The sequence below is a fragment of the Lagopus muta genome, chromosome 15, assembly GCF_023343835.1.
Source record: "Lagopus muta isolate bLagMut1 chromosome 15, bLagMut1 primary, whole genome shotgun sequence".
NCBI lineage: Eukaryota > Metazoa > Chordata > Aves > Galliformes > Phasianidae > Lagopus > Lagopus muta.
Genome location: NC_064447.1, coordinates 14,156,971 through 14,180,431, shown reverse-complemented (window position 1 = coordinate 14,180,431; position 23,461 = coordinate 14,156,971). Strand labels below are relative to the sequence as shown.

The 23,461-nt window shown below is 45.7% G+C and overlaps 1 protein-coding gene across 1 annotated transcript; it reads right to left on the bottom strand.

Moving 5' to 3' along the window:
• Positions 1 to 987: 987 nt before the first annotated feature.
• On the bottom strand, positions 988 to 22,563 carry TECPR1 (tectonin beta-propeller repeat containing 1). The gene is made up of 25 exons (XM_048961884.1): positions 22,466 to 22,563; positions 21,410 to 21,642; positions 19,722 to 19,904; positions 19,093 to 19,215; positions 18,295 to 18,420; positions 16,691 to 16,865; positions 16,499 to 16,599; positions 14,961 to 15,062; positions 14,464 to 14,609; positions 13,133 to 13,641; positions 12,297 to 12,442; positions 11,239 to 11,394; positions 10,563 to 10,712; positions 10,152 to 10,309; positions 9,002 to 9,129; positions 8,625 to 8,727; positions 8,327 to 8,423; positions 7,845 to 7,924; positions 7,517 to 7,573; positions 5,929 to 6,103; positions 4,575 to 4,710; positions 4,191 to 4,283; positions 3,497 to 3,603; positions 2,979 to 3,098; positions 988 to 2,676 (listed from the first exon to the last, which is right to left on the bottom strand). The coding sequence occupies exons 2-25, from the start codon at positions 21,638 to 21,640 to the stop codon at positions 2,482 to 2,484; spliced, it is 3,597 nt and encodes a 1,198-aa protein (XP_048817841.1). The 5' UTR covers positions 21,641 to 21,642; positions 22,466 to 22,563; the 3' UTR covers positions 988 to 2,481.
• Positions 22,564 to 23,461: the final 898 nt, after the last annotated feature.

The window sequence follows — 23,461 nt, the reverse complement described above, 5'->3', positions numbered from 1 at the left end:
ATTTGCCGAACGCTGTTGGATCCTAATTCGTGCAACAGCCGCTCCTCTGCTACGCCGCGCTCCTTAACCCCTGTGCGTTTTGGATTACGGGCGGAGGACGAGCAGCTCTGCCGCCCCTCGTCCTGCTGCAGCCTCGTGCTGCGGCTGTTGTGCCGCGCTGCGGGGCGGGCAGCCCGGCTTCCTCCCGGGCGCCGAGATGGGAGAGCGGCTGTGAGGGAGCGCGAGGATGCGGCTGCGACGCCAGAAGCGCAGCGCCTGCAGGGCCGGACTGCGGTACAAAGCTCTGTGAAAGGGCCGGCCGCGCGGCAGAAGCTGCCGTTCTGTGGTGCGGGCTGATTTTCCCGCCGTCTGCGCCTACAACGCGCCGCCGCTCGTGGCCACAGGACGTTCCGCAGCCCCGGCTCTGAGGCGGGCGCTCCCGGCCGTGAGAAGGCGCCCATCGCCACCGGAGCGACCGGACCTCCGCGGCGGGGAGGAGCCGCTCTGCACCGGGGTGAGCGAGGCGCCGCGGGGATCGGCGGGGAACTCGGTGCGGCGTCGTTTGTAGGGAAGGAGCGGGAGGCGGCGCTGGGGGCCGCGAGGCGTTGGCGGGCTCGTCTTCTCGCGAGGAGCGCCATGCGTTGTGCGGGGCGGGCGGCCTTCCGGCGGTGCGCTGCGTTACGGGGAGGCCTGCGCGTGTCGTCGCGGTCTCCTCCGGATGCTTCCGAGGGAGAGCCGGCGTTGGCGTCGCTGCCAGCTTGCTTTGGCAAAGGGAGGAACGCGTTGGAAAAGTTGCTGAGCGGTGCCTCGTTGGGAGCTGCCCGGCCGTAACGATTGCGGCGCGGTGTGGATAAATCCGTCCCGTCACAGCGCCAGTGGTTCGGGCTGAATGTAACGCGGTGAGCGCGTGAAGGGCTGCGGGGCTGCGCTGCAGTCTGCTGGGCTCCGTTTGGGTTGGACGTGGGAACGCTACCAAAGGAAAAGCTTTTTTATGCGTCGCAGAGAAAATATAATTCGAGCAATCGTCTAAAAATGTATATGGTAACGTTTTTATTTGGATGAGCTACCGTGCAAGTTATGCAAAAATCCGTGTATGGTAATTTATGCAAACGTCACTTATGGTGCTTCTACAATGCAAGTATGGAACAGATCATCACAGTCAGAAAGATCAGCAGGCTTTGAGACTCAGCATCTTCACTCTTCATTCACATTTGGACTTGGAAACAGTGCTTTCCTTGGCGTTAGAATGTCAAATATATTCTTTAAACACTTGCAAACTTCAGTTTTGGTTCTACAAATACAGTACTGAGACCACATCACGCTGCTTGTTGTACAAAAATAACTTCATACACAGTCACACACACAGGGAAAAGGATTGTAAACTGCTGCCAGGGGCAATGTGCTTTCTTAGCACTTCATGGGTTAGACTGCAAATAGTTTTATGTCACAGTTTAACTAAGATAAGCAAAAGACTGGAAAATAAGCTTTTCTGGGAATGAAAAGTGGTCACTTGTAAGAAAGGGATGAATCAATCACTTAGTAAAGAGCACAGCCTCCTCCTGAATCTGCAGTAGTGTATGGTGGCAATGTCTCTTGGGACTAGTGAACTTATTTTGCATCCCTACCAATGTGAAGTCAGAATCTTATTTAAGACCTGCTCTTCTCCTTGCGGTATGAGAGCAAACCTTGCAGCTCTTTGGAGCACAACCTCACCTCTCTGCTTTCGGGTCCCTTCCAGCATCATTAGGTGGGCATCTGTCCCCCAGTTATCAGGGTTCCAATTAAGGTGGAGAGGAAATGTATTGCTGTTGGGACAATTTAGCATGAGATCATGCCTGTCTTAGCAAGACTGAATAGGCCATGCTGTCTACACAGTCATGCAAAGACCAGTGATTCCACCTCTTGATTAAGATATTACTTACTGTGTGCCAAGATGGCAGAAGTTGTCCCTTACTGATAACTGCATCGTGAGCTGAGCTGTATGAAGTTCAGTTTTCCTGATGGGAACAGGAGTAACATGACTGGAGCTCTACAGGCTGACACAAGCAGGACTAAGGTGAGCAAAGTTGTGACTGCCTAAATGTTTATAGTCATGTAGTTACGTTCACAGTGCAAGTCACTGGAACTGCCTCAGATTCACTTATATTGATGTCTCTGTCAAGTATGCCTCTAAAATATACTGTGAAATCTAAAAAAAACGAGAAATGCTATGGTTGTATGCAAAGACTTTCACATTTGTATGGATGTGAAGCAGCTGTGGAAAAGGGTCAGTGATACACGGTTGGCTGCAGTGCTTTCCTGTCCTGACAAAACTCTTACTTCTATGAAGTCACATTTTACACACGACCTAGTAGAAGAAATCAGTATTTAAATTACCCCATTGCAAATTCCAGTTTGGTAAAATACATCAGTAGCACAAGAACCTCGTGTTTTTCTCTCAGGCAATGAGCATTTAGTTTCCTTTTAAATTCTACTGACTACCGCTTGTTTGCAAAACGCAGTTTAACAATTAACTGCATTTCTGTCCACCTCTTGTCTTTCACTGACCAGCAGAGGCGTTCTGGAACCTTCTGTTTTCCCTCTCCTTCCGTTGCCTTCTGACCCCATGGGCTCTGTGGGGCTCTCGCAGGCGTTGGGCGCGCTGCTCCTGGGCGCCTCGCTGGCGTTTCCTCTGACTGTGATGTGTTCCCATCCACCCTATGAAGGATCGATAAATACAAAAAGAGAAACATCAGCCTGCAAGTACAGTATTTGCTGTACGTGCACCGCTGGTTTTATAACATTTATTCATGACTTCTTAACTTTCAAGTTACCTATTTAAAATCCAAATAAATGACTTCCAGCTATAACTGCACGATCCATCACATTTAATTTAAAAAAGGAAATGAAACAGGAGAACACTAGTTGATTTCCTGCGGGTGTGCAAGCCCTAGCTAGCTCACCAGCTTGCTGCCTGTCTCCGAGCAGCCCCCTCAGTGCAGCACGGTGCCCACACGTACCCCAATGCCGTAGTCCCACGCCAGGCCCTTGGGTTCCATCGGCTGAACCCCAGTGCGGTGGCAGACGGTCCCACAGCTCAGACCGTGACTTCCTTGCACTTTGTCAGCTATCACCCAGACCTTAAGAAAGCAAAAAGAGGCAGTAACAGCATTTGTTCTTCACGCTGCAATTCCCAGACATGGCAAATCTAAGCCTGCTTGACTGTGTTCGCAGGCAGCCCAGACTGCTCTAATTCAGACACCCAACCGGATAGCTGGGTTGTAGTGGAAACAGTGCCAGAGTACAGCTTGGCAGGAAAGAGGTTATGCATAGAAATATTAGAGAAATAGAACATCAGGGCTTTTGAAGGAATGGCTGTATCACTACTTCACTGTCGTGTTCTGTCACGCTGTCAGGGTTCTGTCACTCAGATAATCATAGTGTGCAATAAAACCATGCCAAAGAACATTTGATTACAAAAATACGTTGAGCATAATTTTTAATAACCTGATGGTGTGCCAGGAAGCTTCATACACACCTGGTCCAGGGGCCCCACAGACATTTTACGGATGTTATTTGAGACATGATCCCAAGCAGATCCTTGCGGGTAGCTCGGCGTGATGCCCTGCCGGTACCACAGATTGCCTGGGGAACAAAAGGTCCTGGTTGCAGCTTGGGGTTTTGCTCCACATAGAGCAGGCACACATGATGTTTCTGACTGATGTTTTACAGCAAGGTCCCTACTTTGGAATGTGTGTTTCTGTGGTTACTCTATAGCTTTTCTGGAAAACTGCCACTGTTCTGGTTTGAAAAAAATCTTTAGGAAAAATATTTATATGAAGAACTACGGTTTAGAGAAGTAGAACATGAGAGTAAGGTCTCTGAAGGAGACTGGTGCGAAGGGCTTGTTTCTTCATGGTGCAGCCTCTTGTTTCTGGCTTTAGCAGCAGGAAGGTATTCTTAGTTCTGTTTTAGGGCTTCAGGCACAAAAGCCTTGTGTGCAGCTCTCCTGAGAGTCACCTCTGTGACTTTTTTCCAAAAAACAGCATGGATGGAGGAACAGATGAGGGTTGTTGCTTAAGGTGCTACCAGCTATTGCAAAACACGTCTCTTTTAGTAAGAAATTCTGTTCCTCTTGGAATAACAACCTGTCCAAGCAGATGATTTGGCCTGGACTGATGTGTACTGATCTATTTTTTCCAACATTGATAAATAATTTTGAAAACCCTTACCATTTTTATCCAACACAAACACTGACGTTCGTCCTACCGAGACTTGTTTTAACTTTTGTTTTTGAGGTGAAGGAATGTGGTACCAGCAGTCACCTAGAAGTCAGAAATAGGAGAGTAAAATAATGAGAAAACAAGATCACATATAAGAGTTCTTGGAAATGTCTGCAGTGGAAATGCACAGCTGTGCACGGGAGCCATGGAAGATGTTGCACTCAGTGCATTTGCACAACTTCTTTTTGGAGACGAACTGCGTTTCCAAATCACCCAAGTGAAAAGCTAATTGACTTCTGTAATTAACAGGATGCTATGGTTATTCATGGCAATGTAGTAGAGCTTGCATCACGTATAAGGTGAAGATTGTACCAAAAAAGTACAAGAGCTCACCTGCAGGTTTCTTTGGAGACACTGAGCCCCGATAGAAGGCAGAACCATCTCTAGCAACAGCCCACACCTGGAAAAATGCTCCAACCGAGATGGAAATGAAGGGCTGATCTGTTCCCACGTGGAGCCAGGATGTTCCCTGACAAATCAGAGATGAACTGGTTAAAAACTTCTTGATAAATTATTTTAATGATTACCAAATGGGAGTCCCTAAGCAGTGAAAAATATTCTAAGTAATAATAATTAAAAACCAAAACCAAAAAGACTGAACAGAAACAAGGTTCCTGATCTTTGAAGATGATTGCATCCTTGAAATGAATAGTTTGATTGAACTTTACCAGGGCCTTTCCAGTTAAAATCTCTGGAATTCAGGGCCTGCATGATTCTGAGTGGCTGGGATAGAGACTGACTTCTTGTCTCAAATTACTCTTTTTTGGTTATACAGACCAATAATCCCCAAAATCAACAGGTTAAAATCTGTTTTCAGATGCCACGTACAAATTCCCCGTCTTGCTGTTGTGCTGTCATACAGATGTGTGCAGTTGTAACAGGCTCAGCAGGAAGGAAAAAGAATAATCCCTATACATGCTTGTCTTCTTGCACATTTTTTCCAAATACTGACGTATATTACATGTATGATGCATGCATATACAATATATGTATATTACATTTTTTTCCAATTGCAAATATAGCTCAAAGCTAGTGCACATAAGCCCTAATTTGTTGCTTCAGCATGTTTATGAGGAAAGGTGTGCTCCTGCTGGGGTGCTGCTACTGTTGGCTCCTTCCTGTGTGCTTTATTGGATGTGAGGTCGTTACTTCCATCTCGGTACACAGGAAAGTCACACCTGTAGGAATCCCAGCACCCCCTTTTAACTGAGCAGAGTTACAGAAAGCCAGTGGGCAAACCCCATTGATATCAGTGGCATCTAGATTACAATCACAGTTAAGGGAAATTCTGTCCCAGGGCAGTTTACTTGAATGGGATGTAAATATTACCAACAATGGGGGAAAAAAGGAACAAAGTTATCAGTGCAGAAAGTGGAAGTAAAGCACTTACTGAAGAGAAATATATGGGGGAGAGGAGAGGGGAGGGGAGGGGAGTTTGTGTGGAAGGGACCTTCAAAGATCACCCAGGACAGGAGAGCTTACTGGAAGCAGCGTGACACAAACTGAGGTAAGAAACATGGGCAGAAAATGGTCACAGTTACAGGAGAAGGACTTTGAAATCTGGGACACGAAGGGAAAAAAAATAACGAGGTGCTTTGAGAGAGGGCACTGCATGACTGCGTGTATGTACGTGGGTAATTACATTAAATACATCAACAAGGCAATAAAAATAAACAGGGAGCCTTACAGCTGGGTTTTGCTGTGTCACTCCAAGCCTGCAGAGCACGTCTCCTTTGTCACTGATTGCCCACAGTGCTACTGATTCTTCATCATCTGCATCTGAACTGGGAATTATGGAGATGTCCCACAGGGTAACAGGAGGCACTTCCAGCCATGGCCCGTTGGTGACTATCTTACATTTTCTGAAGTAAAAAAACCCCAGACCCATCAGAAGTACGTACTTTCTATAACTGAATCTGTTCCCTGGTCCGTTGTTGACTTCACTGTGAACAGTCCTCAGGTCCTTTCGTTAAATAGGTACAATGAGAATTTTTGGTTGTTTCTTTTGTTTTAATTTAAAATGGCTTTACTACATCTGTTCTGATTTCACTGCATAGAACCAAGGCTGTCAGAGGAGTTGGCAGCTTTTGCTGTCCTGCATCCTAGCTGTAAATCAGTGCACAGCAGCTGAATGGTGAAATCAGCTGAGAATCCCACTGCACAAGGAGCTCCACACACAGTTCATTCCTGTGTCTTGGCTAGGGGAATTGCTTTACAACTTGATTTTTTGGTGGCAACTGTTAGAAAGCAGATGTAGCATTCTAAGGTAAGCAGAGAAAAGGTTTCTAAGTTACAGATGGGTCATCCTGAGACTGGTGCATTTTTCTGAGGCAGCTGCAGCACAGTGGTGCTGCCTGCTAGGGAAACTATGTTAAATTCTGTGGTCACAACAGATATTTCTGTGTGGAACAAATACCCAAAAAAACTCAGGGCATTCCTCTGCCTCCGGTTCTGAAGAACAGCATCCGGCCATGAGCTGTTCCCTATCTGTTTCCAGCTTTAAGTTGAATGTTAAAGCAGGAAGAACTGTTCAGGCTTAAGAATATTTCTCAAGTTGCTTCATTTATTTCAAGTCCATATTTTGATGAAATGGATTTTGGTTGTTTGCATAGCCTGGAACAACAGTGGCTTGATGCTTCAGGGCCTCTTAAGATATCATACAAAGGCTGAAACACTCTGCAGCCTCAGCAGCAAACTGAACAATGCATAATTCTCAGATCACAGTCACTTGTTAGCATATTATTAGGTATTCTAGTAGAGAAAGCATAGGGAAGCTGGAAAAACAGTAAATGCACAGACCTTCCTTCTCAGTAGAATATAATAATTGCAGTCTGCTATTTTCCTGGTTCTATCTGGATGTGGTGCACTGTGATTTAAATGGGGCTGGGATTATCTGTGGCCTAGTGCACAGCATGTGGGAGTCATATGTTAAAACAGTTACTATAGATGGCACATATTCCTGTTGTTTTAGGTGAATTAGAATGCCTAGATCTCATTATTCCTTAATAATTTACCATATTGAGAGCAGATACAGAGAATCACTAGCTGACTTTTTTTCTACAGATCCCCCAAAACCGAATAGCTTATCTGCTTAAAATAACAGCCATAATGCTATGGACCCTGAGCTTCTCTACTGGAGGTGGGTTATTCACTGCGGGTTTCCTTACTGTTACTCTTGCTCACTGTGTGATGACTCCTCCGCTCGTAGTTAAAGGAGACTATGGGAGCAGTTAGCGTTCAACTCCAAACCTTGTGCTCCTATCTCAGTTCCTCACCTTGCCCAGCGCCTCCGTCGGACAAAGTCTTTCATTGTCTTGTGGCCATGGTAGGACCTACCAAAACAGATTGGAATATATGTTCATGAGCATGTCAGGGCATCTCCAACCTCGGTGGCAGCCTGAGAGCATTGTCTGCTTCTGTCCACCAGACAGACCTGCTGCCCTACCTCCCCTGCAAATTTCAGTGTTACTGTCCCCATAGGACAGGAGCAGTCAAGGCTTGCTTGTCCCTGATAAAGCGTGGTTAATGTGCAAAACAACAAATGAGAAAAAGAACTTAAAAGATGCCTGTGAGGATTTAAAGCAGGAAAAGTTATCTCCTTACGCTGGAAAGTCTGCTGCATACTGCCAGCCTTCCCGGTCAGTTCCTCCCGAAGTACTGAAATCCACGTACCAGTCGGACACCTATTGCCACGAGACAGTGACAAGCACAGTAAGCTCCGAGTGGGTCATAACAACAACCTATTTCAATACTTCCCCTTCCACCTTTTGGCATGCTTGCTAGAAATCTTCTACTACTTGCAATATACAGTCACACAGAATTTCCCAGGTCTCTTTAATTCACCTGAAGAATGAAACAACCTGAACAGACATCTGTTTCCCACAAGACAAACAAAACAGCCAGAACCCCCAGCTCTTAATGTTCTTGTGACTATGGAGCACTGCTACTGTTGTACAAATGAGGAAACCAAGGTTAAGCATTGTGACAAGCCCGCAAGAGAAACCCAGGTCACCAGATCCCAAGTTTCATATCCTACTTGCTAAGCCTTACCCTCTTTGTGAAAACACTTTCAAAGCAAGATTTACCCAAGACCACTGCGGTGAAGGAGGCTTGGTGCTGGCTTTGGTGCACTCCTGCAGCCCAGACGCATCGCTCCACATGTACCTGTCTGTGGGCAGGCCTCTGCAGTGACATCGTGCACAGAGAATGCAAGGTATTTACAACAGAATTCCAAAGGGGAGAGGAAAAAACTGCCCTTAATAATGAAGAAATGAAAGAAATGAAAGGTTTTGTGCGCTAACAAAGCTAGAACAAACCCTGGGACATTTCATTTGACATGAGTAAAAAATACACTAAATAATTGCTGCAAATCAAGAAAACAACCTGCTGCTATATCCAGTGACTGGGTTCCACCGCTGGTTCTCATAGATGTAAACACATTTCACATCCGACTGCGTATAAATGTTATCAGCACTACTGGCCAGTCCTATGGGAAATAAATCATTTGGATTACAGGAAAGGTAAACCTCATAGACTCTGCATTTTCAGTTCCATTAGCCACAGTAATATTTTTGATGATTCTGTTTCTTACTCTCAAGCTGACAATATCAAATTGCAGTGCCAAATCCTTCCTAATGGGTGCCCAGTTGCCTGTACAGCCCTACATATTAGAAAAGCTAGAGGAAGGACAGCATGAACAGCTGACTCAGTTGGGAAGATAAGAAAGAAATCTGCACCTCACAGGAGAACAGTCACCGTACCTTGAATGAAGCCCCCTCCGTATCCACCAGTGTAGACCCACACGGTGTGATCGTATCCTATGCCCCACACCACGCCGCGGTTATTGCACTCTACCAGTCGAAGATGACCTCCAACTTGACGCCAAAACCTGCCAGAAAGGTGACAGCGTTTTACATTTACCCCATACCACGTCCATCAGGAACGTATTCTTACCCCTCTCAACTCTGTCATATCCTGAGGAAATGGCAGCTTTATTTCCTTGTTTGTTTAACCTCTGCTCATTCAGTGAGTGAAGGCAGTTGCCAGTTGAAAGCATTCCCTCTGAACAACTACTGCAAAGTTGCTGGAGGGAACCTGTCAGTCTCCTCTGGGGATGGTCAGGCTCTGAATTATATTGCTTCCCTTTTATTTTGTAGCTTATGTTTTGTTTTCTTTTGTGAGCTTGTTAGAACAGTCTGGTTACTATCTGTACTTCTTAGCAGCCATCCACTGCCTCTGCTGTAACTTCATCCTCATTCTTAATTCTAAGAATTGCCTTTATCTATCAGTAATACAAAAATTACATATATCTGCTATGGAGATCAGAAAAAAAATAGGGCAGATTTAATTCTCCCTATACTTTTAATCTTGGCAGATGAATCCTTTTGTGGGCTTTATACAGCCAGTCAGCCGTGGTAATTCTTGGGAGAAGAATGGGGAAAGTAAAGAAACCACAGAGGAGTATTTTAGTTACGGGAATGGAGGGAGATGGCCTAAACTGCAGATCTCCACAAGTAAGGTGTAAGAGGACATCTGCTTTGTGATTTGTCAGATGCTGAAGGAGCTCTACCCTGAAGGAAAGTGGTTACAGTATTTCTGAAGTGTTATTACTGAAAGGCACTTTGTGAAATAACTCAAAAGTAGGGCTATTTAAGCTGAAGGTTTGGCCTTTAACCCATCAGTTCTGAGGCTGATTACTTTGTGCCTGGAGAGCTTGCAGAACTGTATTGTCATAGTCGTAATAGAACTAAACAGGAGATGCTCCTGGGCTACAGTGACTGGGGAAAGCTGAGAACTTCAGATTTCCTGACTCAGACACTGATACAGATGGCAGCCCATCAAAGCCACTGACTGGACATGGAAGACAGATTTTGCAGGATGGCAGCCCATGCTAAAAGCACAGCTTCTTACATTTGATCGCACGGCATCGGCTGTGGTCCAGCCTCCAGCTCAGGACTTGGCTCGCTAACGAAGATGTCTCCTTTACAGCTAACTGACCAAATGGCTTGGTGAGAAGGAGGGCCTTGAATCCGTCTGCTTTCACAACAAGACATGGTCAGCAGAGACAGCTAAAAAACAAAAGGCAGAGAACCAGAAGGATTCTTCTTCAGTGAGAACGGCAGATAACCGCAGATTCACAGCAGAGGAGACAGGAAGCCTCAGCTGCCTGTGAAGAAATTTGAATAGGACTTTTAAAATACTTGATTTGTGGAGATACATAAGGGGTCCAGATAGTGTAAATGCAGTGCTCAGATTTCAGAGACTAGCTTTTATGTCTTATCTCAAAGACGGTCAGCTTGAAATGAAAAATTCACAAATTACCCAGTCATGCATTTCTTGCTCTGTTGTGGCTGCCAGGCAGATTGGCCATCGCTGCTTTGTCCTTTCAGGTGTGTACAGGGCAAAGGAGTGCTTGCCTTCCTTCAGAACTTCAGCTATAATAGTGACTTCATTCAGGAACACGTGAATATACTAAGAAGAGAGAAAATGAATGTGACCAGGGTGAACAAACTCAAGATATTCCTTGCTCAGTGCTGGCAGTCTTGCACTTCAAGACAATGAACAAGGCCTCCTGACAAGCACAGCAAAGAGTCAGTTCTTGGTACAGAAGGAATCCTGCTGCTAACATGGAACTCAATTTCCAGGCCTATGCCTCCTCTGATTTCTGTTGCATGTATGCATCATCCCTACTTGTCATGACTCTGGCCAGCTAAGCTTGTTTCTTTCCTCACAGCTGGGAACATTTTGAGCTTCCAGAGGAAATCCCAATTAGTGCAAAGCTGATGGATTAAGCACTGTGGATGCTTGCTGAAGGGGCGTTTCTGACAGAGAATTAACATAGCTCTAGCTTAGAACAGCTTCAGGCTCACTATTACCCTGGGATACCTTCAAATTGATTCCCAAAACAACAACATGTCATAATTAAAAACACTTCTTTTCCTTCACAGGATCTTTCTTTGCCATGTGTGATTCTTTTGAGGTCTCAAGCTGAACGCACCTTTTTCTCCTCATGAAACATGTAGTAGATGAACAGGATGCTGTCACGCATTCCGTCGCTCCCAGTGAACTGCTCCAGTGCCACTCGCACATCCATCCATTTATGAGGCTTCCAGTTTCTCCACCATTGCAACATCCCAGTTTTAACCCAAACTGACTGTAATGCAAACATGAATTTTCCAAAGTAAGGAAACTGCAAGGCTACTCCTTTTCCCAAATACTGTTTCTTGTGAGCACAGGAAATCTCTGCTGCAGGTCTTTATCACATCTGTTAATTCTGACACAGGGTATATTAGTGTCAGGGACAAACAAAATGAAAACAGACAAAACTGTATAGAAAGGCACTGAAATGATGTATAAATCAGTTACTGATACTATTGTGTCCCTTATTATAACACAGTTTCTGCTCCCACTTACCGGGGTTTTGACATAATCTTTTTAAAATTGAATTAAAACTCTGGACTCCAACTGTTTTTAAACAATGAATTGCAGACTTAGCAACTGGCATTCAGTAATTAGCTGTGAAGAGGCTCAAACCATGAATGAATCTGAAAAGAGCTGAGGAGTCTTAAAAAGGGGGAACTTCAAAGAGAAGGGCTGCCATTTCAGTGCTGCTATTGATACTATCGTCACTGCTTTATTGATGCAAGCTAACTAATCACCTAATGGTCACAGAGGAACAGTGAGTCACTATTTCAATTAGAGATCCTCATATTGTGGTGGAATAATTCTTACAGTGTTCCATGGCTGCAAATGTTTTTCTGACTTTGATGCTTCAGGATATTAAGCCATGGCTGACCAGTGCTGTATTTATGCCTATACAGAATGATGAGCTGATGTTTTTAGGTGAAAACTGCTAGCCAGTGTTTGCTAAGCTGCTGGTTTCCCACAGGGAACCTTGACAGTGGTACTGCAGGAGAGCTGTCACAGACTAAAATAAAGAGGGGAATAGAAAGCTGACAGTAAATTCAGATCAGTACATCAGAAGTGGATTGTTGATACCCAATATTGCTACATCCAAGTGCCCAGGGGACAGACGTAGGCGTCCTCATGGCTTACCTGCTCAACAGCCTGTTCGTAGTGCCTGAAATTCTCCAGTTCTCTCTTTGTCCTTTCACTGAGCTGCTGAAAGATTTGCTTTCGCCATGCTGCTGTCTGTGCTGGAGTGATGGACAGAGAAAGAGACTGCGCAGAGGACGACAGACCTGGAACAGAACCCAAACCAGTACATTTCAGTGACCTTGGAATACAGTCCTGTGAAAAAGGAATCCTTGACTCTCCTTTGAACACCAGACTGAGCCAGTCCAGCCTAAAAGATTTTGCTACTTGTCACTCACTGGAGATAATTAACAAGTACCATGCATTAATTGTTATGCCATTAGAAAACGCAGGGATGCCACAGTACATGGCTTATTTTGAAGATGTGGTTATATTCCATTATTGCCAGAGTCGGCGTTCCAGCCTCATTCAGTTATCAGTGGGGCTCAGTTTACTGGGCCTCTCAGTGACTCCTGTCTTACCCTTGTCTCACTGCGGATGGTAGAGGGGAGTCAGAGGTTGTGGCATTTGCCCCTCTCATGAGAGCCTTTCTCACTGCTTTAGTTATTATTCAGCACTGTTTTGGGTTCTGCCCGATGCTGCATTTCCAGCACACTGATTATTTTTTTACCAAATTCTTACAGAAGCTGAGAGAAAATACCACCTTTACGTTTTTGTATCTCAATCCCAACATGCAGCACTATCTTCAGACACGGAGTGTAACAAAACACTGCATTAAGAGCTAATGTGTTACCAGAAGTTTTGCACCAAAACAACAAGCAGCAAAAATCATTTTTATAATGAGTGTGATTAACCATAACTGGAAATGATGGTCTGCTGCAGTGACTGAACTGTACCTGATGGAACAGCGAACCATTTCAGTGGGCTGTGCAGATCTACAAGACAGCCTCCCCCGGACACCCAGGCCCACAGTGGGTGCTCATCAGCTCCGTACTGTTCTTCAGCTCCCACAGAGAACATGCCCAGGGAAGACAGGCTGGATGTTTCTGCAAAGGTGCCGATGGAGAGGACTGCATGCCTGTGGGCCTCCTTTAAGTCAATGTTTGTCCACTGCAGCTCTGCAGGAGGATTTGGATTTGTGGATTTACGGCTTTCAAGGTGAGCTTTCTCGTTATTTGCTGAAGCAGCAGGGGCTTCTTGATCAGAGTCCAGAGGATCCACAGTCACACTGGCAGGTGCTCCTGCTGCCTGGCTGCCTGTGCTGCTGGCTGCTGCTCCCACTGGGGGTGTGCTGCTGAAGTTTGTGGGTATGCTTGAGAGCTCTGTGTCCGAGGAAGTGTCTGCATCACCCTGAATGATGGCGTTTGTGTGGTTCTGAATATCATCAGTAAAGAAACAGCCAGCACTGAAGGACAAATAGATAATTAATTAACTACAATTCAAATACTGTAAAGTAAGACAAGCCCAAGACCACAGAAATCAACGCAGCCTTCCAGCTTTAGGAGAGATACAGTAGATTCTTTTAAAGGTAGGAAACTATCATTAAGAGAAGAGTAACACGAATCTGGCAGATCAGTACAGTAAAACTGAAAGACGAGAGGAGATTCCACTCATTTTTTTGGGGGGAAAAAAAGGGTGTTCGCTGCCTACAACTCTCAGGAAAACACTGAAGCAACATCACATTTTCTGTATATGAAATAGTAGGATTTTTAAAAGCCCATTATTTTGTGATTTTTGTCTCAGCTAGAGGGGGCTTCTACTCAGAGCAATGTCTCAGGTAGCTTCTGCAGCATGCCAGCAGCAGTGTGCAGTGTTGGCATCTTGCACAGCCAACAGCCAGCACCCAGCAGGGAGGTACTGCCTTCATCTCCTGAGAAAGAAACATGGTGACACTGAGAAGGGGAATGCTAAGTGGAGCTTGCACTCCTTCGTTGTATTTCACAGGTAATGTCTTATTTTATTAAAGAGTGGCTCACATAGGGATACTAAAGCCTGGTAAAACACGTTCTGTACTGCCAGCGTGCAGTGAGCTCCAAAGTGGGAGCATCAGCTTCTGCTCTTAGAGCAGCAATTGCTGCCTACTGTTAATTTTAATGGCAAAAAAGTAAATGCTCTCTGGTGTACATAATGGTTAGATGCCTTCTCTGCTTCTCTCTGCCTGTACCAAAGTATCTCCTAGCACTGAAGCTCCTCGTGTACAGACTCAATCAGGTATTTTACGAAGCACCTGAGCAGACTTGTTGAGCTCCCCGTCTGAGATCTGTCACTCTCTCGACCACAAACAATTGCCTTCCACATCTTCCCACTGAGCTCACTTGGCGTGACACCTTGGCGAAAATAGATTGCTCTGTCATCACAGCCAATTCCCCAGACCTAGGGAAGGAAAGGGCTTAGTGAAGGAAACGGCATGGAATGTAGCTGGGTACTGTTTACAGAAAAGGTGCAGCACTGGAAAATTCACTGTGAAAATCTGCCAAACTCAGCATTTTCCCTTTCTGTTCTTGTTTACTGCCGATGCTGTAGTTGCAATATCAAAATTCTGTACCATCACAAGAAGACATGAATGTGTCACACAGGCGATGTGCTGACTGCTATCTTCTGAAGAACAAAGCCATGCATTGCTTCCTAGCAGTTCAGTCACATGGACCCTCTTGGGCATTGCTGTTGGCCCCCGGCTGTGCAGTGAACACATGTAGCCTCACAACTTGTACACAGCTATCTTACCTGGTTATTTAAGCCTACGTTCACCATCATCATTTCTCCAACCATTTCAATCCAGCTTGTTCCACATGGATTATGTGAGTTCACACCTCTTCTAAACCACACCTGCAACAACAACAACTGAAGTTTAAGGTTTGCCCCTTCTGTACTGTACTGGCATGCTGACAGGTGAAATTTACTTTCTTCAGTGCACCAGTTTTAATCAGGTGAAGATAAAATAATTCTTAGGACAGTTACAGTTTCTCAGCCCCTGGAAAAATATTTGCTCTTACATGTAAATTGTAGGCTATTTGTTGGTGACTATATCAACTTCCAAATAGCATTCCTGTGAAGCTGGGACGACAGAAGGAGCTGTCAGAGGGATCTTTTCAGAGATACTGCTCTATAAATTGCCTACTCTTAGATTAGTTTTTACCAATCAGAAAGTGTGTGTGGGCTGGGTACCTGGAAGAATTTCCAGCTGGAAGTTTATATTTAGGATCTGGACTTATAATGGCAAGCAGCTATGTTAGAACTTGTTGGTTGAAATGTGTGGCAGACCCAGCATTTGAGTGTTTTGGGCAGATTTGAAGAAAAACGTGTAGTGGAAATGCTGAGTCGTGGCCTGAAGCAGTGATGGAGCACCTGGTGGGAAGGGCAGCCCAGGGGAGCTCAGGTGCATGCAATGCAATGCAATGCAATGCACTGAGTGATGGAAGGGTGGAACCAGGATCCACCCCTTCCCAGCCCTCATTTAAGGGCTGGCAGTGGAGGCAAAGGGATCTCATTTGGAGATCCTCCCTGCATACCTGAGGCCTTCTGAAGGTAAGTAGCTTTTCCCCCCTGCCCCATTTCTGTGTCCATGTTTGTTGCGTTGGGCATATCCTCACTTGCTGCAGCCTAGGATTTTCTTACTGTTGTTGTTGTGCTTTTCATTGCATTATAGCCTTACAACATATTAGCTTTTCTATTTTTATATAGTGGCTTTATTGGCACATGGAGCAGACAGGATGCAGTTGGGTACAATGGCACAGTTGACAAACAGTGCCTCATTAATCCAGAGTAACTCAATTATTTTAAACCACTAGGCATTCGTTTATCCCAAAATGCATGTCTAAAGCAAGAGCTACTCTATTGTGGTGTGACTGTCTTGACTTATAGCAGTTCCTGTGCTTCAGTCACATAACATCATGGGAAGCCCATGAAGGATACAGCCAACGAAAGAATCTCATTCACATTGCCTATCTTCTATGAAACTGTAAGTTCTGGAAGTTACAGTGTCAAAGTAAGGGATCCAGAAGTATTACAGTGTCTTAGTGTTTGACATCAAACGTACTTTCTTCCCTGGGAAGATTCAATATCAAGAGATCTGTCAAGTTGCACTCAACTATGCGTATCACAAACCAGAGTGCATTCCTATAGCAAGAGGGAATGGAATTCCCCAAACTGTAGGTATAGGGAGACCAAATCACCAGTGTTTCCTATGAAAGTTAGTTGCCCATTTCAGAAAAGCAGATACAAAAAGGAAGTAAAAAAACAGGCCCAGGGCATTAAGCTCTTACTTTCCGATCCTTTGTGACACACCACACCACATCAACACCCACAGAGACGTGCATGATCCCATTTTCAGAGCTTGGGGACTCCACAGTGCTCCAGGAAATTCCTGCAAGAAATAAAACACAGAAGCCATTGTATGTGACTTTCTTGTTAAACGCTACAAAAACCAAAGGAGTTTCCCAGTGAATATAAAATACCTTGAGGGTTATTCCTGTCAATTCCTTCTCTCACAATAGCTTGCCCTTCCCACAGAGTTGCCCAAAGGAGGTCATAGGGCCCACAGCTGATCTGTGCAACTTCACCAGGAGTGCTGATTAAGGACCACGTGGAACCTTCTGGATTGTGATGGCAAACATTTTCTCTGTACCACACCTAGGCAAGTTTTAAAAGAAAGAAAAATGTGACTACAACAATGAAACTGTTGAGACAAGCATGATGACATCTTGATGGACTGGAAAGAACACTTCTTTAACAAGCACCTTTTTTGTTCCTTTTGTTCCATGTTTGCTCTCTGGCCCTTAAAAATATTTTTATGCTATTTAAGATTATTTCTTTATTTATTAAGGGAGGAGGTGTTTTCACAGGTTAGCTTTTATCATAGAAATGAATCTGGGTTGGACACGTGACTTGTTGCAGTAAGTTCTGTGTATATTTCAAGATTTAAAACAAAACCAACACTTCAATCTGTCACAGTGTGTTTTAAAGAAAAAAAACAACCAAGGAGGAACAAATATCCAGCACAGATGTGTTCCTGTTAGAATGAGAGCCCAAACTCACTTTCACTGAGCACAGTTTGCTGCAATATGGGTAAAAATTCTATTCTCTGTGCAGCTCTCAAGAGACATCCAGTCCATCCGCTGGCCTGCTTGCACTGCCTGCGTGCTTATTTTGAGACCCCAGTGGGTGTAAGAGCATCAAACAAAGAAAGCAGCGTGCAGTGGGCATATGGATGCTCAAAACACAACTGCTCAGTGCCATAGCAGCATTTTTAGAAATACATTTTGCCTCCAGAAGCTTTCACTTTGGGAAATGAAAGTGTCTTATGTCAGTCAAGTAAGCCTTAAGAGCGGGATGCTTGTCACTTACTACTAGGGAGTCTGAGCCATAGGAAGTTGGTTTTTTTTTTTTTTTTTTTTTTTTTTTTTAAACAATTTAACCAAGATTTTCTACTTTGCCAGGCAGAGTGAAGCGTGATTTAAAGTCTCAGGCTACCTGTTAGAATGTTGTTCTTCATGAAACCACAAGGTAGAAATTGTTTAGAGACAAAGAAGGCTACTCAACTCTAACAATAATGGAAAGAAAGAAGCCATCTTTACATCACTGAGCAAAAGATGATAGACTTTAGGATGGCCTAAAAACAAAGAAAAAAGATGGATAGTTTTCAATAGAAAATGGTAACGTTCCAGAGCTGGATTCCATGTTGCTAAGTTTGGAAACTCTAACAGAACCTCAAATCTCTCCAATTCTAGAGAACTTTAAGGAGCAGGCCTTTCTCTTTGTTAACTGGTGCCACAGTGAGCAGTTTTCAGGACCAGTCAGCCCAAGTTTGTAAGACTCGGCTGTTTATAGAGGTTTAATGCTTCGAAAGCCCAGCAACCATAGGAGATACTAAGCCTCCCCATTTAGAGTACAGGTTGTCAAACAATGTAGTCTTACAGCAGTTCTTAGATCCTCTGCCAGATGCACAAACAGTATAGTTTCTTACCGGTGTAAGATGATAACAAACCTGTCTTGCTTTAAAAGTATTTAATTCCTTTTCAGTAGTAATTCAAATTAGGAAACTTATGTAATATGCACGCACCCTTCCTTGTAAAGAAACTGCCCATACTGATAAGCGGCCGGGAGGCTCATCGGTGATTTCCCATCCTCCAGTCGAGATGTCATTGAACGGGTCTGGCAACCGGTCTGGGTCATCGTGTGACACAATCTGAAGCAAGGGTAGGATGGTTGGGAACAGAAGGAAAGTGCTGCAGTGAATTGGTGAGCTGGCTGATGGCTTAGTTTGATCAGTGTGGATGGCTTTAAGTGTTGTTTACTAAAATGGTGAGGCATGGAGCTTCTGCCTGTCATTGTAGGCTACTAGATACAGAGTGGAGAAACAGCTGGAGCAATATGGAGTCATTGTTTCAGCCCCCAGCTAAGGAAATTTCTGCTGCAGAACACTCCATGGAAATGTTCTTTGAATTGGAGAGCTGGAACATCATGAACTACAATTTCTGCACGTTCTCAGAACGGAACAGAAATTATTAAAGGAACAGTTATTCATACAGATAAAGGACAGAGCTGGTAAATGATGTTAAACAGGCACTGTCTTGAAAGAGAATGCTTTGTGAAATAACCAGGTAACTTAAACAGTTGGTTTGAAATTTGTAAAGGAGCTGAGCATCTCTATGGCATTAGCATGAAATGTGGCACCTTACTGCCACGGGTTCCTATGGAAAATCCCAATTTCCATTTATGCTCGCACAAATTACAAGGCTGGAAATCAAGGAATCCAGGTCCAAATTGGAGGGCAACAATAATCAACTATAAGCACAGGGATATTAGTTTGTGATTTCAGAAAAATCACTTCAGTTAATATGAAAAAGATCTCCAGAACCTTCGCCCAAACATCCCGTGACTTGTATCTCCTGTATCTGATCCACCTCCTGCGTCTCACACAAGAATTCCATTTCTTATCCTTCGTGTAGGTACTGGGGAAGTCTATGGCGTAAGTCCAGCCCTGCAAACAGAAGTTTTCTTTCATGAAAATCTGCAGCAAGGAAAAGCCTGAAATCTTTACTTGGAGGAATTCTGCACACCGTCATTCTTACAAACCCAGCACAAGTTTCTGTGCATGTCCCGACAGCCTGATTAAACAGACCAGCTAATTCTATGAAGGATTTATGAATCATGTCCCAATTCCTCTGCATGATATGTACAGAACAAACAAGACACAGTAAAGCATTTTGCTTTCTTCATAATGATTATGAAAAGCAGTGATACCAAGCTGGCAGCAGTTCATGGCCCAATCCAAGGAAAAGAAACAACTTCTATAAATTTAAGAAGCCTTCAAACAAGATTCTTCCTCATGCTGTGCTGTAGTTGAGCTATCTCCCAGAAAGAAGCAGCTATGGCAACTTAAGTGCTTTCTATTTTCACAGACCTTTCTCCCACTTCTACAAATGCCTCCTAGCTTACAGACTAAGGGTTCCCAGAACAGATCTCTTTTCAGTATTGTTCACCTACCCCTTTCTCTGTTGGTTCCCCTCCAATATTTTCATCCACATACCAGTCAGACTCCCACTCCCAGTGTGGTGAAGGCAGTGTGAAGCTATCAAGCTGCTGATGCTTCAGCCCGCTCACATCGCTCCACTGCCAGCGGTCACTGGGCAGTAATTTCTCACAAAAGCCCCCGACTGGATTCCAGCGCTGCCAGGAAATAAAGGAAATGTTTTACTTGAGGTCCCCTCGCCACAGTGGAATCTGCAAACCCCAACGGAATCATGAGCAATGGGTTTATTTTCAGACTAGATCAGAATGAGATTGGTTCTTGGGGTGGATGAGCAGGAGTTGATGCTGCAACTGCAGTTCGTGTTCTTTGGAAGCAGCTTTTCTAAAGTATCACAGAAGGGTTGCTGGGCTGCAGTGCTGGTCCCAGCCGAGTAGCTTTCAGCTGCATAAACAGGAATGCCCAGCGATGCAGCTTACTGCTAGCAGTGCACTGGTGATGTGTGACACTGCAGTGTTAGGATAACTGCTGCGTAGATGGCACTGGGATTTCTGGTGTAACTCATGGGAGAAAGATGATTAGCATCTTGCCTACACCAGGAAAACAGCATTGTTTCTATGCCAGAAACCACGTCAAGACAACTACATCAGGAAATGCTCTTGTACCTTATGTTACAAAGAGGATTTTTTTTTTTTTTTTTCCTAAATCTGGCTTTAATCAGTTGCAGAACAGATAACTTGCTTGGCTTCTCACCAGCACAGCTGTGATTCTTTTTTTTTCCCCCACAGTGTTGCCCATTATAGAAACACTGGTGAGGTTTGTCAGGTAATGCTGCCCTGCATGTCAGAGTGCTGCTGGAGTTTAATTCTGTTGTTGTTGGCTCTTGCAGAAAACTTTTTTGTATTTTCCAATATCCTGTTTTCCATTTTTCTTAGGCTACAACAAACAAAAGTTTACAGTAACAAACCAAATAGCTTTTAAAGTTTTGCACTTCTTAAACAACGTGTTTCCTTGAAGAAGGAACATTCTGGAGTGGAAAGTTGTATCAGTGTTAAATTATGTATTAAATTAGTTTGTTATATTTTCACCTATGTAGGTAAGTTAACGTCTGTTCTCAGCTTACATTTCTCCCTTTACCCCTTAGAAAGCTGTGAAATGTATTGAAGAGAATCCTCCTGTTTTGTCTCTCAAATAATTTCTGGTTAAGTTAAAAAGAAAACAGAGAAGTTTTCTTTAAAATACTAATTTAAAGACATTCTTTCCAAGTATCTTCCATGGAAAGGATCATCTTAATAACATTTTTAATACAAAAAAGCTGGAAATGGACTTTAATGAAGAGTCAGTGTCCATATCAGATAATCCACTGATACATTACAAAAATAGTATTTTCTTAAGAATAATGTGCTTTTGTTGGCTGGAAGTTACACTGGATGTTTCTGTCAGGGAATGTGTGCTTGTCACCCACTGCGCTCATCAGCTCCCATCTGAAGCGCTGTGCAGAGTGCTGCAGCACTGCTGCCGTTGCTTTAGGAAAGACTTTCCTTTGGGAATGAAAACACTGAAAGAGTAACGTACCTGGCACGTTTGTGCTCCTCAGAAGCACAACTTATAGGATGAGAAAAACGTTCAGAGACAGCTGGTCTAAGGATGTACTGTTGTTTCATTCTGAAGAGTAGATGGCAGAAGTACCCATAACACCGCATACCTGATTTTCATAGGTTTCTTCCTGGTATCTGATGGGAACGTCGCCCGAGAATACGTAGGTGTACACCTGATGGTCGCAGGCTATTCCCCAGCAGCACTGCTTGACAGCAGAGACCCGCTTGAATTCCAGCTGTGCGTCCTTACAGAGCTCCCAGTATTGGCCAACTGTAGGCAGAGTGTAAACCCTCCCGAAAATGTCAACAGCCCACAGAAGGGAACTGGGCATGGCCATGTCTGAAAGGCAAAAAGGGGTGATCAGTGGAAATGTCGGCTTTGAAAAACGGGTTCCGTTTTGCTCAGAGCCAGCCCCAGTCAAATGACGTGGAAAAAAAGTGAAGAGCAGTATTTTAAAAAGAGCCCCTGTGAAGCTGATGGCCAGGGCTCTTTCAGTCAGAGATGTGCATTTAAACAACCTGTATGCTTCCGAAAATTCACACAGCTGAATTAAGATATTCAAGGCAGCTGAAATAAACGGCTTTCTGGGTATCGTCCTTTGAAATTTTGAGACGGAGAGTTTGGAGGAGAACTGTGGGAAATCCCAGAGGAACGGAAGGTATGCGGGCTGTGCTGCAGGCGAAGCCGGGTGCCTGCGGTGCTGCTGCCGTTCCCGGGGCGGCCCCCGGCCCCCGCCGCCTCCCACGCAGCTCAGCCGCGCTGCCGTCAGTACGGCTACGGCCGCCGCGATGAATGCGGCGAAACCGAGACGGAGAATTCCACGCGCAGCTCCGCGCCTGCGGTTCGGCCCGGCAGCTGCCGCCGAGCGCCCGCAGCCCGAGAGCCCCGCCGCGGGACTTCGACCGCGAGACGGCCGCAGACGACGTTAATTCATGGGGAAGGAGCGCGCGTCGCCGTTCTAACGGCGGCACCGCGGCCGTGGGCTCGCCGCCGCGCATCCGCGCGGATCTCGGAACGCGTCGCACGAGCAGCGCCGAGAGACCCGGGGCGGCCGAGGCGGAGCCGTCGCCGAGGCCGGGCAGCCGCCCCGCGCCCACGGCTGTCAGCGCCGCCCCGTCCGCCGCTCCCTTCCCGCGGGGCTCCGCGCCCTCCCGCCGCTCACCCGCCCTGTGCCGGCCTTGCCGCTCCTCTTCTGCGGAACGGAGTCCGCTTCGCCCCGGCGCGGCCCGGCGCGGCGGCCCCGCAGCGCGGCGGCGCGGGGCGGTGACGGCCGCGCTCCCAATGGCCGTCCCGCCGCCGGTGGGCGGGCAGCGTCACGGCAGCGCCCTGTGCGGGGCTGCGTCTGCGGGAGGCTTCCGTTCCGCGGGGAAAGCGGCTGGGGCAGGAGAGGGCGGCTCCGTGCGCTGGGTGCCGGTTGCCGGCCGGGTTGGAACGAACGGCGTTTACGTGGGGTTGCGCTTAGCGTAAATGTAAACACCTTGTCTGGAGCATCAGACCGAGGGGATCCTTCCTGGCACAGCTCGGGGTGTGGGGAGGGGAGGGAAGGACACCCAACGTGCCGCTTGGCCTCCTGCGGCCCGCTGCCAAACACAGAGCTGCGGTGCAGGGGTTTGCAGGGAGAGGTCCACTTTTGATGCCACGTTCCAAGCCGTTCTGAAGGGAGTCAGAAATCTCAGGAGACAGACGAGAACTTCCACGACTGTCAGTTCGCACTGCCACGCGAGGAGACCTGCAAAGAAAAAATATTTCTGATTATTGCGCATACCAAAGATAGTGCAGGAGGATGGAGAGCTGTCCTTCATTGCAGGCCTCCCTCACAGGGAGCGGGCAGGCTGATGGGGATCAGACCGGGGGCTTCTGGTGGCTGTGGAGGACACAGCAAGCTCTGTGCCCTGCTCTGTGCCCCATGCCCTGCTCTGTGCCCCATGCCCCACTCCACGGGCTCGGTGTCCATGGGGCAGAGCTGCCTGCCATGTCACTGGGCGCTTTGCAGCACTGCTCCCAGCACCATTCTGATGATTTGAGCATTTTAGTGAAATTTATTTATAAAACGCCATTTGATGATCAGAATTTCATTCTGCAGGGGTTTGGGCAGCCATGTTTCTGATACAGTTAGTGGTTATTAGTCCAGACGTCTTTTTAAGTGGATGAAACCAAG

Bases quoted from the DNA above. Each gene is read 5' to 3' on its own strand.
- TECPR1 (XM_048961884.1), bottom strand. From the start codon at position 21,640: ATGGCCATGCCCAGTTCCCTTCTGTGGGCTGTTGACATTTTCGGGAGG. The intron at 11,395-12,296 runs GTAAGCCATGAG...TTTGCATTACAG, and splicing joins ACGAACAGGCTGTTGAGCAG to TCAGTTTGGGTTAAAACTGG. The intron at 4,284-4,574 runs GTGAGCTCTTGT...TCTGACTTCTAG, and splicing joins GTCTCCAAAGAAACCTGCAG to GTGACTGCTGGTACCACATT.